The 17277-nt window shown below is 47.1% G+C and overlaps 2 protein-coding genes across 2 annotated transcripts in view; one reads left to right on the forward strand and one right to left on the reverse strand.

Annotated features, from left to right (window-relative positions):
• Nucleotides 1–1274: 1274 nt before the first annotated feature.
• Nucleotides 1275–7498, reverse strand: MLLT11 (MLLT11 transcription factor 7 cofactor). Its single transcript, XM_029581631.1, has 2 exons — nucleotides 7342–7498; nucleotides 1275–3973 (listed from the first exon to the last, which is right to left on the reverse strand). The coding sequence occupies exon 2, from the start codon at nucleotides 3958–3960 to the stop codon at nucleotides 3712–3714; it is 249 nt and encodes an 82-aa protein (XP_029437491.1). The 5' UTR covers nucleotides 3961–3973; nucleotides 7342–7498; the 3' UTR covers nucleotides 1275–3711.
• A 4694-nt stretch (nucleotides 7499–12192) lies between these two features.
• Nucleotides 12193–17277, forward strand: part of CDC42SE1 (CDC42 small effector 1) — a 31644-nt gene continuing 26559 nt past the window's right edge. The window contains exon 1 of the mRNA XM_029580653.1: nucleotides 12193–12338. The gene's annotated coding sequence lies outside the window, so the exon portion shown is untranslated. The remainder of the gene's footprint in view (nucleotides 12339–17277) is intronic.

Here is a 17277-nt window from a genome sequence, read left to right on the forward strand (position 1 = left end):
TGCCCATGCGTCCTTTTCCCACGCTCCCCAACCCGTGCGCATGCGCCCCATTGGAACTCTTCTACTCGAGTCACGTAGTGACTGCATACTATAGACAGTAACGAGATCAAATACTTTATCCATACATAATGCACTCTTGTATGTTTCTCATGGCTAAAACCTTGGCAGACGGTTCCCCTACACTTGCAAGGGGAGCGACAGCAACGTGATGTACTATAAAAGGAAGTGCGCATGTCATTTGATGACGTAGGTTTTCTCGCGCTCGAAAAGGAAAGCGAATTATAAATTAAACTGCATGTTTGTGTTAAACTATTTTCTGTTATCTTTATTTTGCATTTTGTAGCACCTCAGGATCGAAATAAATAGTTTTCGGCGTCATTCAGCATTTTTTCCGTGATTATGCTGCTTTTGGAGGGGCGGGGGTGAGGGATTATTTATATTGGTGGAAGGTGTAGAAGATGGAGTTAAGCTCCCGGAAGTAGAGTCAGCGGGTGCACGTTGGATCTTACATTTGCAGGCTACCCACCTCTTACTGTGTTATTTTGCCACATTATATAATTTTTTTTCTCTGCAACATATGGTGAGATGGCAACTTGAATACTGTGTACAATTCTGGTCGCCGCATCTCAAAAAAGATATAATTTCGATGGAGAAGGTACAGAGAAGGGCAACCAAAATAAGGGGAATGGAACAGCTCCCCTATGAGAAAATACTAAAGAGGTTAGGACTTTTCAGCTTGGAGAAGAGACGGCTGAGGGAGGATATGATAGATGTCTTTAAGACCATGATAGGTCTAGAACGGGTAGATGTGAATCGGTTATTTACTCTTTTGGATAATAGACTAGGGGGCACTCCATGAAGTTAGCACGTGGCACATTTAAAACTAATCTGAGAAAGTTAATTTTCACTCAACGCACAATTAAACTCTGGAATTTGTTGCCAGAGGATATGGTTAGTTTAGTTAGTATAGCTGTGTTTAAAAAAAGGATTGGATAAGTTCTTGGAGGAGAAGTCCATTACCTGCTATTAGTTAAGTTGACTTAGAAAATAGCCACTGCTATTACTAGCAACGATAACATGAAATAGACTTAGTTTTTGGGTACTTGCCAGGTTCTTATGGCCTGGATTGGCCACTGTTGGAAACAGGATGCTGGGCTTGATGGACCCTTGGTCTGACCCAGTATGGCATGTTCTTAAGACCCTGTAACTTGTGGACATGCTGCCGTGAAGATAGGATGTGAAGCGCCAACATGAAGAAAACTAGCTTTCAACAGTTCTGTTTAAACTTTATTAAAGTTCTGATACAGTGACCCTTTATTTCTACATCCTCGTACAATCTTATTTAACAACATTTTCATACCTTCTCACCCCGTCCCCTCTGATTGCATAATCTGAGAGCACCCCAAAATCTTTCTCCTTTCCCCCTCAGATGTTCAGCATCTTGCAAAACCATAATAATCTAAATACAGTAATTCGTGCTATCTGACCACATTTTCATTTTATTCAGCTTTCCATTCAAAATGCTTTCCTTCTTTTTCCCTGTGATTTCTGTGGTTTCTCAGCAGAAATCTTAGGCAGTGCAGAGGATTAAAAAAAATAAATAAAAGGAACAAAATCACATTCACTAGTTCTAGGACATTTCCCTGAAACAGCAGATTTGGCATTTCAAGTAAGGGAGGATACCGCAACAATTTTTCGAGATGATTTTTAAATTAGCAATGTAGCCATTTAACACTAGTGCAATGCCATATCTTATTCATTGCCTTGGTTGCCCTGCGATGTCCTCTTGTACTGTGGGAACCTGTAAACATCCTCTAGAAGCATACTAGTTTTATCATGTGGAATATGGTGGCCCCAGTTCCTCTAGGGCCCTGGCCTAGGGGTACAGTGGGAGCCGAGCATCAGTCGGCCCCCCCTCCTTTAAAAAGAAGCTTTCTTCAGTAAGTGGAAAAGGGAAAGGTGCAGAACCAGAAGATGGTGCAAACAAGCTAGGCCTTCCAAGGACAACATAATTCATTGGGTCTCCTGCCTTGCTCACGTCGTGCACTGTGGAGCTGATTTATATTCCGCCTTTCAGCCATTTCAGAGCAGCTTATATTCGTGCTTTCCATAATCCTTTTACCTTAAGATGCCTGAAAAACCTGGAGAGACCCCATAAGTTCCTAGCAGAAAAGGCCTCAGCAGCAGAGCCACTTTGGAGATGAGTTTTATATACATCTTATGACACATAGCAAAGATCATGTACCACCGTATCCATCATCTCATTTTATGCAGAGAGGAAGCTACACTGTGCCCTGTAGCATCCAAACCTCATGCAGAGTTAACAGCTGTCAAATAGCTTGGAATGGACCTCTCTGGTCCTGGTATAGTCTAAACCAAAATGGGCATGCCACATGGGCCAGGCCCACATTTAATCCCTCCCCCCAGACACATTATGCAAAATATAACACAGGAAATAAATAATTCACATCACCATTAGAAAATAAATAAATAAGCTAATTGCATTCTTCATGTATGGCATTTTGGGCAAATGTACATTTTACTTCCACTGGGCAGGAATGGGTATAAAGAGAGGTGAAGAAGATATAGATGTATGAAAACTTAGCTCCAGGGTGAAAATTGCTCTAACAATTAAAGTTATCTTGACTTATTCTACAGGGAAAATAACACCAGAGCAAAACATTTGGCTGCATCTGCCTTAAAGAATCCTTTCCAGCACCAGAAACTGCATTTGATATGCAACATTTCTACAAATCATGTGAGAAAAATAATATTTTGTGTTAAGGAGAGGCAGTCGCCCCCATAATCACCAAATGTCATTTGAATTCAAAGCTTCTGCTTACACATCAGAAAAGGCCAAATTGGGTGAGCCATGTGGCTCAGTCCACAAATTGGGGTCTCTCGTCTGACAGGACTTGCAGGGTTCGGCCATGCTGCAGCATCTCAGCGTATAGAGGATGGCTGCTACTGTGGCATCCCCTGCAGGCCAGTGGAATAGCGCTGAGAGTAATTACCCATGATCAATGCATAGGGCCTCAGCTGCGGAATAATCTACCACAAGATATTAGGGAGACTCAGGACTATTTGGCTTTTGGAAAGCTAGTGAAGACTTTCCAACTGGCTTTTGACTGGCTCTAGATCAATGGACGGACCCTAAAAATAGCCATTGAAGTGGATGTCTCACTTTTGATGACCTTACCACCTCACATATTTTAGCTAATTTATGATATGAAAGTCTGCAGCCATAATTGTTTATTTTATGGATTGTTTTGACCTGGTATCTTTAGAACAGGGATTTTTCCCCTTGTTTTTAATTTGGTTTATTTTATCTAGATATTCTGTGTCTGCATTTGCTGCTCCTCGCCTAGGATGCCGTCTGTAGATAATGAATAAATAAAAGTCTGATCAAAGAGGTCCCTTCTAGCTGACAAGGGGAGCTAGAGTGGGGAGGCTCTACAAAAACATGAGGGGAAAAATGTGCAGAAGAGAATGACTGAATTAATCCAACCTCTTCCAGTGCCCAAATCCCCTCTCTGGGAGGCAAAGGGGAAATACACTCCAGGGGAAAAACTTGTTTGAATTGAGCTGTGGGTTACCACTAAAAATAACACAGGCCACAAAACTTTCCACTGAGATTCTGTCATCGCAGACCAAATGGACAGGGAGAGGCTTTCAGAGGGGGTGGAATAAGGGTAAGGTTAGAGTTGAGCATTAAATCAAATCGAAGGAGTCGATGCTGGCTATGGGTGCCCTCCAGAAGTTGAAGGTGTTGTACTGCAGAAGGCTCTCTTCTTCGGTGGTTGCTTCTCTCTGGCCTCCGGGGAACTTGCGGCCATCCCTGGCTTTAAGCCCCAATGGGCCTGCCACACCCAGCCCTTCCAGCTCGGAGGGGTCCAGCTCTGGGATAGGAAGCTTCCAGAAAAGGAAAGAGTCGTATTGGCTGCTCAGGGTGTCTAGCATTTTTTGAGCCCCCCTTTAAAGGAAAGGAAAACAGAAATCCGATTACATTTGCAGAAAAAAAAACAACCCTGGGTGTTCTTTCTTGGCTCTCCTGAGGCACACTTCACCTTTCTAGCAAACCTTGAGACCTGTTATGTGTTGCAGGTGTTAGAGCTACAATCAACCCTTCTACAACCTCATTGCACAAACTAGAGGAACACACATTACCATCAACAAAGTCTTCATTGTAGCTAGTTACAAAAGATTTCTGAATGAAACTGGGGAAGTATCTCCTACTCCATGTATTTACTACTCTTCTCTGGGCAGGCACTCCATTCTCATAGTTATGTTTACCTAGCTAGATGTGACCTGAAAGATCCCAGTGTCAGATTCCCAATTGTCACTTGAAGGTTTGGGGTTTTTTTTTTGTTTTTTTAAATTGTTCTCGAAAGCAAAAGGAGTTCTCTCCACGTTTTAGCTAGAAATGGCCCGAGGAATCACATGCAGGGGCCAATGCAATTTCACGCGCATAAAAACGTGCATCCAAACCGAGCGCCTGTTTATTGTCAACGCGCGCACATCCACCTCTCCTGGGCCCCGTGATGCAATATTCTAATAAGCTGCCACGCTAAAAAGGGCACACTAAGGATAAACTGTGTGTCCCTAGTGTTCAAAGCCTCGGGCGCCCAGGAGACATGGCTGTGTGTAGGTTAGGAAGCCGATGCTCAATATGAACATCCGTTTTATGCCGCCACAGATAATTTACCAGCACTATATGCATACACAATATACACAGCCTGGAGCATGTATATTGCGTGCCCATAAACATTTTTTTTTTCATCAAATCTTCCATTTTCTAATAATTTTTAGTCATCACAAGGAGTAGATCTTAGTATTGCAATGATATTAAGTAGCAGGTCCACAGAAAAGATGTATTATTTTTTAGTTGAGCCCTTGATGCGCAGCAAGATTTTATGCCAGCTGTGGGGCTGGCATTAAATTTGCCGTGTTAAAAGTGCACATTGTGTGCATGGCGATGTTTTGCATTGGGGTAATAGCTAATATCCTTGTCCACATGGCATTTACGCATGATGAGCGCCATTAGCTACACATTTTGGATGCGCTAAACCCCTTATTGCATCAGGTGTTGGTCTAGCGCGTCCAAAACGTGCATCCAACCACGGGTTAACCTGTGCGCTATGCTGAGTGCACTTTATTGCATCAGCCAGTCAACTGTGAAAAATAGCTTTACATATTATTTTCCTTAAGCAAGGCGTCTCGGGAGTGGCCAGTCTCACAAGAGCCCCTTCCACCCGTCCGGCCAGTAAGGGCACCTGAGGTTTTATGGAGCAATTGTCTAGGGAAGGGGTATAAAAACAAAAGTGAGAAAATGGAGAATTATAAATTAAAAATAGAAAAGCAATGAACTCTGGGAAACTTTTAGTAATCCGAATGTTTCTGAATAGCTAAGCCACACGGTCTTTACCCTCACACAGGAATTCACAATGAATAGAGCAAGTTATCAAAGCTTTTTTTTCCTGAAGCTGGAGTCCCATCTTTTTTTATTTTGGTATAGGATCTGTTTGGATCGGCCTCCCTTCTGTGGAATCCAAAGGTGTGTGAAGCGTCAAGCACAGGAGCGAATCTTTGCTGAGCAGAGCTGAATATCCTCCCTCTCCCTCCCCTTCTGCCACTCTGAGCTGGTCCCAAAATTTGTTTGAGGGGCTCACGAATGCTGCAGCCTTGAGGCTTTATGATGTCTGACAATAGGGGGGGGGGGAGGGGCAGGGAGGCGAGAGCCCTCCACCCAGCTGCTCCCCCACTCTGGCTGGACCACTTTGGTTGGAGGGAAAAGCACTTAGCGTTTGCCCACCCTGAAATTCACTGAGCTGGTACTACAGATAATGGGTTGGGGGGGGGGGATTGTTTACCTATGACAGCTGATACGTGACCCTACTATATTAAAGTGCTATACACCTGCATTCATTTTATTTCAGCTTCAGACACAGGCCTAGGGGGATGGACCATAGGAAACTGCCGTCACCAAAATAAAACTTAAAAATATTCTCCATAAATCCTCATGTGCCTGAAGAGGTCCTTGGGTCGTTGCAGATCTGCTGACCATTGTCTGATAGCTTTGATTTCTATGCCACCTATCCGCAGGATCTGGCTACGCGCATCCCTATGACCCATGCAGGCCGCCAGCGCGTTGAAAAAAAAAGATCACTTCTGCAGACAGCCGCACCCCGCAGAGTAAATTCCTACCCCCCCCCCCCCCAAAATTGCCTCCTCTTCTATTACTGCAGGGCCCCAATTCTGAGTTCAGGCCTCCCTTAATCCAGGGCATCCCATGCCTGCTCCGGGTAAAGGGAAGCGACTCCAGTGCATGCAAATACATCTCCTGCAAACCTGCACTGCACCGGGGATCACCAGGACAGGTTCGGGAAGCCTCACCCACACTCCCCTCCCCTCTTAACCCCCTCAGGTTTCCACCATCCCTTTCCTCTGGATGGAGGGAAGCCCTCATTTTCAGTCCTTGCCCCCCCTCCGTCTGCTAACCAGGCCCAATAACAAAAGCAGGCCAGGAGATTTCCAGACTTTGGCACACCATGCGGATAAGTGATCCCGCCTGCCCCTCCGCCTTCGTTTAAGAGGAACTGCAAGTATCTCCTAGTCTGCTGCCTATTTTCCGACTGCATCAGTTGCAAGAGGTTACCCCCTTACACCCAGCGTGGTACCAGTTTAGCCACGTATGAGACCCTGGGCATATATAGCATGGCAACTATTTATAAATATCACCAAGCTTGCTGACAATACCCTATCTATTACACATGCCCGGCATAATCACAAGACGTGCACCCTCGCCCCCACCCCCATTCAAGCCAAACTGCTACTTTCAGGTTTCTAAAATTAAAAGGGAGCAGACACAAGACTGCAGCTGTATACATAATGTCTCATGCCTGTTTTTAAGTGTCTCCTCCTGCATTTGGTGGCAGGGAGAGATCAGATTAGGGTGGGGGGGGGAATCAGGCATCCCAGCGATGCCAGACAACGATTCAATTAACAAATATATTAGAAAACGAATTAACGAAGCACATGGACACGAGCAAAACCCAATCTGTCATGATATATACAGCTCAGACAGGAAACTGTCTGCCAGAAGATCTTATGAAATAATGAACCTGAAATATTTTGGAATTGGTTGGGAGAAGGGGGTTTTGTACATGGTCTCAGCATGTAATGTTTCAATTTACAGAAAATAATTCTCCAGAGGGCTCTTGACTGCCCTGTTCTCTTCTTTCTCCGTCACACTGGATGCCCGCTGAGCCTAAATCCAGACCCGTGAACCCCCCCAAAAAAGTGGTGGGAGAGAGGTGGTGGTGGGGGTAGGATAATACCAACCTGGGAATGGGTGCACTGCTTCTGAAGATGAGACCGGAGAGGCTGCTCGCTGCCAAGTCGCTTTGCTGGGACTGGGAGGAGGCTGCAGCAGTCTCCCTGCCCTGCTTTGTCTGTGTCTCTCTGCAATGCAGCCCCTCATCAGCCTGACAGCTCTATAATTACCCCCCCACCCAGCTTGCGAGGGATGCTGGGCGGATGATTCAGTCTTGCCAGCCCTGTTCAGTCACATGCCCTCACCCTGCTCTACCTATTTGGTGCTTTGCCTCGCACAAGGACTGTGATTGTGCATTCTCGGTCTCATTGATGTTCAGTCGTACATACATATATATATATATATATATATATATTCATACATACATACAGACATATTTATAGTTATATATTTTCTCCTGCAAAGAGAAATTCCAGTTTCAATATTGTAGAGGGGTGCAGGAAAAAAACCCAATTTTTATATCTTTTTCGTTTCATTTTTTTCACACTTGTTTCTTTTGTTTCATTTTTAGTGCACACTAAAAACGAAATTAAAAAAACAAAAACAAAAAAGCTGCCCATCTCTGCTATCATTTCATCAGAAATGACATTTTTGCAGAAATTCCATTTTTTCCTGTCTGCAGTGGAAATCCATTACACCTCTGCCCCTGACGTGGGTAATCGTGCCGTCAATTCTTTGAAAGCCACTGAGGAATGGCCCTGTCATGGCTCCTTGTGGAAGTGCTTAAAAACTCACTATTGTACGCACTCTTTCACCACAAGGATGAGCCATTTTCCCCAACTGACAACAGAAGAAAGTTGGACTCCACTGGTCATTCACCTTTGACCTCCTCAAGGACACAACTACATAACTGGGCATTAATCATCCTATTGTGTGGAAGTGCCACTGAGCTTTCTGTTTCACGTTTACTGAACAATAACCAAGGGTGCGGAAAGCCTTGAGAGGAGGCTGGAAGTGGTAGAATAGACGCACAGAACAGAAGAGAGTCCCATCTGTCCGAGAAGCCATCACGGGCTTTTTTTTTTTGTGGTGGCTCAAAGCTATGTACCCCCACAGGTTTACAGGCTCCGTGACTGGGAAGATCACTTTGCAAGGTTGGTGCCTCTTTAGGCACAACCCGGGGGGTTAAGTGAAGAGCACGCTGGGTCATCGGGTACCGGCTGAGGCAGTTCTGAGGAGAAGGTTTAACGTCCACCTTGCTGCCAGCAGGATTTTCTCCTGAGGAGCGGAGGATTCCAGATCCCACAGGAGAGGGAGAAAGAAAAAAAGTCAAGGAAGCAGAGCCCCATCCATTTTCCAGGTACTCATCGGTGGATGGGACGGTGAGATTAGGAATCTAAAAAAAAACCGTGGGATGTGAATGCATGACTGGTTCCTGACTTCCAGAATTTTTTATGTCACAATCTGGGAAATCCCAACCTCCCCTCCCCTCCGGATAAAGACCCAGATTATCGCATTTGTGGGGAGCGCAGGAGGTTGAGTCATCTGCGTCCCAAAATACAGTCCCATGTCCTCTTATGCTCTGACCTGTTCATTTTGGTTTTGACCTGAGGATGGGAGTGTTAGCTCCTGAAAGTTAAGAAGCTATGGGCAGGCAAGCCAAGGGTGGGTGGGCACAGGAAGATGCCAGCCTCCCCCAGATACATATCAAAACATAGGAACAAGTTAGCTCAATAAAATGGTATCACCTTATACAAACAGGGGCCTGAAAGCTGCAATGCAGAGAACAGCTTTGGAGACTGCTGGTAGTGCAAAGATCAGCCTGCAGCCCCGCAGGCCCACACAGCTCTGCCTTTCAGCAGGCCTCAGTAACCTTTTCCCCCCCCCCCCCCCCCCCCCCCCCCTCTCAGTTGCCATCAAGAAATCTCATTTCTCCATGTTCTCATTGTGGGATCCCAGACGGCTCCTGGCTGAGTGACTCCCAGCTCCAGAGGCCTTTGTGAGGCAGATGGACACCCTAGGAACAAAACCAAGGCTGCTGATCCAGCCAGTCCCTAAAATCCTGACCTCTCCTGGCCAGATCTGTCAGCTTTGCAGTTCTGAATTGTTTATTGCATTTTCTGAAAAATCTTCGTGGTATATTGGTGATAATCTATAGCCCTAGATGTAGGATGTACCGCACAGAAATGCATGGGTAACTCTACTACAGATATATTAAAGTTGGAAGGGAGAATAAAATAAATAAAGATTGGATCAACACCTTCTCCGTCGCCAAAGGCCTTATCTAGAAAAGGGCTTTCTCCCATTCCGTGCCGATGGGAACAAATGTTTATTGTTTGAGGCCCTAGCATGCATCGACAACGGGTATTAAGTGCGGACGTAATTACGGCACAAGAAGGGTGCTGATCCGAGGACAATAACTCTTCCAGAAATGGAATGACAGCTTTTATTGTAATTGAAGCACTTAAGCTTATTGTAAAGAAGCTTCCCCAAGGAGCTGGGAGTTTTCCCAAAGGTCGGTCAGGCAGTGGACACACCATTCACCCCCCTCCATGTTTAGATCCTATTTATAGAATTTCTTGAATTCTTTCTCCATAATTTCTGGCTTCAGTGTGGACCCCCCCCCCCCCCCGAATGACACCCATCTTTAACAACGTGCCAGGGGCGAGGTGCACGTCCACCCCAAGGCCTTTGAGACCTCACTGGTACAGAGTTTAGGCGCGATCCTTGATACGAATGTGCATTTGTGACCAACTGCCCAGTTTTCGGTCAGACATCCCGGTTTTGCAGTCTGTTGTACAGTGTCCCGGTTACAAGTGTGACCGGGACACTGTACAACCTGGTCAGGCAAGGCCAGGAGCCAACCAGTGGTGGCAGCCTGCAGTGTTCCAGTCACCTGCCTGTTTTCAGGGCTTGATTTGACTCTTCTCCTCCTCATCTGCCTCTCCCACAACTGTGCCGCATTTGTTGCTGCTTCGCATTGGGAGTCGCAGAGGAAGAGAAGAGTCAAATCCCAGCCCCCAAGACAGGCAGGCAGAATCTGCCTAGGAAAAAATCAACGCTCAATTTAAAAGGGAAAAATGGGGGGTGGCCGCAGCCGGCCCCCAGCCCCGCTCGCCCCCATGTGTCTGGGCCTGCTCCATGGAAAAGTTGGCAACTCTAGCGGCGACCAGAATTGCACACAATACTCAAGGTGTGGTCTAACCACTGAGCCTTACAGAGGCATGAAAACGTCCTCTGTTTTATTTGCCATTCCCTTCCTAATAATTCCTAACATTCTATTTCTTTTTTTGACCGCTACAGCAACTGAGCGGACAATTTCAATATAATATCGACTAGGACGCCCAGATCTCTTTTCTGGGTGGTAGCTCCTAATATGGAACGTAACATCGTGTAACTACAGCAAGCGTTATTTTTCCCTATATGCATCACCTTGCACTTGTCCATATTAAATTTCATCTGCCATTTGGATGCCCAATCTTCCAGTCTCACAAGATCTTCCTGCAATTTATCACAATCCGCTTGTGATTTAACTATTCTGAATAATTTTGTATCATCTGCAAATTCGATTACCTCACTCGTCATATTCCTTTCCAGATCATTTATAAATATATTGTAAAGCACCGGTCCAAGTACAGATCCCTGATGCACTCCTCTGTTTACCTTTTTCCCACTGAGAAAACAGACCATGTAATCCTACTTTCTGTTTCCTGTCTTTTAACCAGGTGATTTGCTACTCTTCAGTTTGTCAATCTGGCCTACTACTTCTTCCAGGGTCACTGTGATTTGGTTCAGTTCATCTGAATCATTACCCCTGAAAACCGTGTCTAGAATGGGTATCTCCACAACATCCTCCTTGGTAAGCATAAAAAAAAAGAATTCATTTAGTTTTTCAGTGATGCTTTATCTTCCCTAAGAGCCCCTTTAACCCCTCGATCATCTAAGGGTCCAACCGACTCTCTCACAGGCTTCCTGCTTTGGATATATTTTAAAAAGTTTGTATTATGAGTTTGTGCCTCTGTGGCAAACTTCTTTTCAAATTTTCTTTTAGCCTGTTTTATCAATGTTTTACATTTAACTTGCCAATGCATAGGTTTTTTCCAGTTTTCTTCAGAGGGATCCTTCTTTCAATTTTTGAAGGAAGATCTTTTGACTAAAATAACCTCTTTCACCTCACATTTTAGCCATGCTGGCAATTATTTGACTTTCCTTCCACCTTTCTTAATGCCTGGAATACACCTGGCCTGCACTTCTAAGATGGTATTTTTAAATAATGTCCATGCCTGTTGCACATTCTTAACCTTTATAGCTGCACCTTTCAGGGGGGTTTTTTTCTATTTTTTTTATCATTGTATTAAAGCTTCCCTTTTAAATTTTTAGTGCTAGAGCTGTGGATTTACTTATTGTCCCTCCTCCGTTAATTCAAATGTGATCATGTTATGATCACTATTGCCATGCTGGCCCCACCACCTGTACCTTTCGCACCAATTCTTGCTTGCAGATCTAATGGAAGTACTTAGGTATCCCTGGAATAATTTCCTCCCCTGTAATCAGTTCCTTATTTATGGTTTAGGGTTAGATTGTGCATTAACTCGGGGGGGGGGGGGGGGGGGGGGGGGGGACAGGCTGACTGTGCTCCTAGCCTAGGCAGGTTGGCCAAATGGCAATTCATCTCTCCCTTCAGACGAATAATTGGCCACCCCTGCCTGTTGGAATGCAGATGAAATTCCAGTGCTCGATGCCAGCCTCTTGCTTGGGAGTCTCTTGTCATAAATAAATAAAGGACAATGATTAAAAAAAAAGAAAAGTATTTTTCAGGTATAGGGGCAGGTGCCAGAACAGCCGCAACCCTCGGCCCTCCCCTTCCTCGGCAAAGGGAAGACCTGGTGGCCTAAGAGCAGCAAGGGGTTAATGCCGTTGCAATGCCTCGGCTCGCCAGGGTCGGCGCTGCGCGAGCCAGCGCCGGAGCTGCATTTCCTCATTCAGCCCAGTTCAGGGCCACACCTCGCCCAGGGAGCAGGAGAAAGGGCCCCCAGAGCCCAGGAGGCGGCAGAAAAAGGGGGGGGTAAGTGATTGCAGGGGGAGCGGTGGAAATGATGGGGAGGGGGCAACGAGAGAGAGATCTTTGCAGAGGACAAAAAGTTTTCCAACTTGGAGTTTCTGGCTGGATCTTAAGGTTTCAAGGGGGAGGGCGGGGGAGAATATAAACTATTGACCAAGTCACCTCCGGCAACCGAAAGTGTTTCTAATTTATTATATTTAAACCCGGGAGATTTCTTCGCTTTTTAACTTTAGGTTAGTGCAAAGCAAAGAAATTACTTTCAGAGCGTTTTGCACTTTTTTTTTAATGTTATTTTACTTGGATCGCAGAAAAAGTTCGATATTATCCTCCTTTCATTTTTTGAACGATACTAAAGGGGAGAAGTGGTGTTCTTAAAGTTAAAGAGCAGTTCCAGCTGTGGGGCAGCTGCCGGGGGCTTCTGGCTCCCCCTGAGCGCAGTGCGAGGGAATGGCGAAAGGCTTCCACAGCTCGGAAAACCCCCGACAAGAGAGTGAAGAAGTGACAGTTTTAACCTTTGCACAGATGCCTTGGCCTTTGTTTTCGAGGGGGAAACGATTATCTTTTTGTCACTGATCTTTTATCACAGGGCAGATGTTTAGGGCCTGATAGGAGAACTTGATTGATCGTTAGTTGGAAGGGAAATCCTGATTCTCCAGTCTCTCTAAAACTTTGTAAAAGTATTTTTTTTTTTTTAGTCTACTAGCGATATGACTGTAACTCAGAGTCTGATACTCTCATTCTTCTATGACTTTCTCCGAGTTGATCATGCGGCTGGATTTTGTAAAGGTGGGCACGGAGGAACAGCCCTCAAGTTGTATAAGAACCTTTTCCAGACCTGCCTCTGAGCTCCCGGTGCTGATTCAGCCCATGAGTTAGGCGGGAGCTCAGCCTGCACCAAAAGCGGATAAGTCAGCAAAGAAACCCCCTCCGTGTACCCTTTGTCCTACCCTGCCCCTGTTGATTAACTGCCCCGTCCTTCTTTTTTTTTGGGGGGGGGGCCTGCAATCTTTCAAATTGGTATCCCAGGCCTTCGGCGTGAGAGCAGGGGCTGTAAGTTTATGATGCTCCGGAATGGAAAAAAAAAAAAATTCAGTGCAGGAAAAGACGTCACCTCGTGCTGCTTGTGTAACTTCTGGGCTGTAGCTGTGTGAGAGGGCGAGAGACAGAAGCCCGTGGCACTGCGGCTTTTATGTCTCTGACACAGTAAAGAGAGCGCCTCCCTTCCAACAAACCCCAGGCTTGTCTCTGGAAGTAATAATTCTGCTATGACACCACCCCTCTGTTTTTTAGGACAAAGAAAGCTGTTGTGCCCCGGACATTTTGAAGAGAGGAAGGCTGTATAATTAGCTCGCCGGTTGGTTTAGGAAGGTCTCTGGGTTTTTTTTTCTCTCTTTTAAGTTTAAAACGGGCGGATTGTGATGTCGTTTTAAAGGATCCGCAAACAGATGTTGCAATAGGTGCTTTGGAGAGACCCTCCTGGTCCCCCCCCATCTTCAGAACCGGACAGGTCCATTAGCAGCTGCTAGACAGGAAGACCACCAGCTGTTAACTTCTGAGTCTGCAACAGGGAAGGGATCTCCCCATTAGGCCTTGTGACCCAGACTGGCCACGGTGGCGGGAAGGCAGGATGCTGGGCTCCATGGGCTCTTGGTCTTAACTTAGCATTGCACGAGGCTCTAAGAGGCTGGCATCAGAGGGACCTGGGAAACTTGTGCGCTCCAACCTCCTCATCCTTATGAATTCTTGAAAAAGGAGTTGCAGCCTGCTAAGTCTCCAGGTTTTTTTTTTTTTTAGCCGCCAGACCACTCTGAGGTGGAACAGCGCGTTGCCTTAATTTATTCTGTGCTGCACCCCTGCAGAAGGCATGGAAAGCTGGGGGCTTCACGTAGCTGCATTCCTCCCGTGCTTTTCTTTTGTTTCAAAAACCCAGCGCATCCCGTCCCAGCTCTCATTTTGGGAAAGCCCCCCCCTGGAGGGACTTCGTTTTGTTGGAAAGTAATGTTTACACCCCCCATCCTCTCTGGGCTTGCTGGCTGGCTGGTGACAGAACTCTCAGCAAGGCCCCGCCATGCTCCTTCCTCGCCAATGGCTGCTGAGGCCTCGGTGTCTGTCTGAGGAGCCGTGACATGAAATCGTAATCCAGATGAGAAGGCACATTACCCCGGGGGAAGCTTGGTTCAAAAAAAAAAAAAGTGTTTCCGGAAAGCCCGGTGGCATTCCAGGAGATGAAACCTGGGGAAGGAGAAACTTAAAAAAAAATGTACTTTTGCAATTTTAAAGTGAAGCGTTTGTTGTGGATTACTCGCTGGTGGTTTGTGACTGGCCAACTGGCTTTTTTTCTTTATTATTTTAAAATTTCCCTTAAAGAACTGGCAGGGGTCGATCCCGTTCATAAGGAGGAAGCTTGCATCGCGGGCCCGGAGGTCGGTGATATGGGCAGTGTGTGAGGCTCCCTGGCTGTAAGAGGAGCAGTCATACCAGGGCGTAAGCTTTGCCAGTATCCCGACTCCAGCAGTGGCCAGTCTGGGTCACAAGTACCCAGCAGATCCCCTAATGGTTGATCGATTTACTTGTATTTCATTGGCAGGGATAAGCGCCGGCTTTCCCACATCTACCTGGCTAATCACTGGTTGTAGATTTTCCCTTCAGGAACTTGTCTGACCCCCCCCCTAAGTTAGTCACCTTGACCTCCTGCAACAGATTCCATAGCTTGATTGTGCACTGAGTGACAAAATGCTTCCCGAGATTTGTTTTAAATGTGCTGTTTGCTGGCTTCATTGAGCGTCCCCTAGTCCTAGTGTTGTTGGAAAGGGTAAATAACCGCTCCCTATTTACCTGTTCTACCATACTTTTATAAATTTCAATCCTATCTGTTCTCGGGCATCTCTTTTCTAAGCTAAAGAGCCCTCCTCTGTTTAGCCCTTCTCCATAAGGGAGCTTTTCTACCCCCCCTCCCCCCTTATCATTTTTGTTGCCCCAACGTGGTTTTTGAACTGCCCGTCCTTTGCCTGGAGAGACCGCTTGGCTTGGAGAAACCAAGCAGAGGTGCATGAGGCATCGGGGAAGGTTTTCATATCCCAGGACCCGGAGAATCTCGTGCTTCCTGCCCCCTCCCCATGGTGGCGGCATCTTCGTTAGCGTCCAACTCTCGGTTTCCATGAACGCCGCCGTTCTCGCCTTGGTGCGCCAATAAGAATTCAGCCGCGCCGATTCCTCTTGGCAGAGCTGGGGGCCCCGCACCCCTGCACCCTCCTCCAGTGGCTCTCTTCTCGCCCTGCCTTTCCACTCTTGCAGAGGATCTGACATCAGAAAAAGGCCACAAGTGGCCCGCTTGTTCTTCATTTAAAGGGTTTTCTCCCCTATTTTGTGTCTATGGATAAAACGCTCAGAACATCTGGTCCACGGTGGTACTGCAGACCCTTCCTGGCTTCTGCCTTTTCCCCTTCACCTCCTCACTGCTAAAGTTCCTCTGTGTCAGCCCCGGACCACCTTTGGGTTCTGATACCGGTTTTGACCCGCCACCCCTACGCTGGAGTGCAGCGCCGTGCCCCCGCTCTTCCTGTTGAGAAATGCTCCATTTATCTCCAAGGCCTGGTGCTTGCAGTGCAAGTTCTGAGATAATCCCTCATGGGCTCTCACACGTTTTTTTTTTGCATTTTCGCTTTTCCTCCTTGCCCCACCCTTCTCCTGTCTCTCTCACTTCTGGGGAAGAGCAGTTCCGCAACACCTTTGCTTACTCCTGGCCCTGTGCTGGCAGCAGGCCTGGGAGGGAACTGTGTGAGAGGTCATGGGGGGGGGGGGGGGAGGGAAGGGACCCGGCGGGGGGGGGGGGGGGGAAGTAAAAGAAAGAAAGCAAAACCAAGTGGAAGTAAAAAAAAAAAAAAAAGTGAAAGCAAAGGGGAGAGGCGGCAAGAGACGTTCCTCGGGGAAGACTTTTCCAGAGCCAGGAGTCGTGATCTGAAAGTAGAGGCGGGCAGACGAGCCAAGGAAGGGCTTGAGGACCGTGCCAGGGCTGGCAATCGGTCACACAGTCCTGCCTCAGCCGTGACCTCGGGCGGCGAGTGGGTTTGCCCAGTTGTAATTGGTTGGTAAAGGATAATATGGGCCCACGGGCTGGTGCGGTGCCAGCCTTAGGGTTGTCATTTTGCATTGGGGGTGCAGGTGGGAGGGATGCGCGGGGCAGGATGATAACGTGTGTGCGCGTGATTTATGCTGGGCTCTTTCCTGTTGGTCGCGCACGCGCCCTCTTAAACTCAAGAAGGCTGTGGGTGGCTTGAGTCACCGTTTTCGTTCCTCCGTATCTAAAGGCAAGTCGGGCAGGTGACGATCCTTGGCAAGAACTCGCTCCTAAGCCCCTCTGCCACCCTCCCCACGGAGGTGGCTTTTCTGTTCCCCTTACAAGGGGTGGATGGGCAAAATGGGCACGGAATTCACATTTGCAGTTTAGTTTTTGGTTCACAGGAAAGCAGCTGCTGTGGAAGAGTGGTTTCCCCCCCCCCTCCCCCCTTCCTGATCTTCTCTGGAGAGGGTGGGGCCTGAGGGCCCCTGTTTTGATGCTGGAAGAATGAATAATTCCCTTTCTATGGGGGGGGGGGGAGGGGGTCCAGAGCACAGCAGAGGGCATCCTGAGCCCCTTCTCGCAAGCGCCCCCCTCCCCCATATCTCAGGACTGGAAAGAGACAGGAAGGTTAGAAGTTGGGGGGGGGGGGGGGGTTATGGGAGGAGGAGCACAGACTACTTTTAGTTTTCTTGGAATATTTGTTTCCCTTACATAAGAACAACATTCACGTCTTCTCAAACACTTTGGGTAAGGCAATCTGCACGCATCTCCCTCCTCCTCCTCCTCCTCCCGTCGCTCTTTAGCCAGACCTCTGCCTAGAAACGGGGCCTGATTTTTAAAGACGCGGCACCCACAGGCAGAGGACGGGTGGCGGGCAGGATT

Source organism: Rhinatrema bivittatum, chromosome 16 (genome assembly GCF_901001135.1).
Source record: "Rhinatrema bivittatum chromosome 16, aRhiBiv1.1, whole genome shotgun sequence".
In the NCBI taxonomy this organism is placed as follows: domain Eukaryota; kingdom Metazoa; phylum Chordata; class Amphibia; order Gymnophiona; family Rhinatrematidae; genus Rhinatrema; species Rhinatrema bivittatum.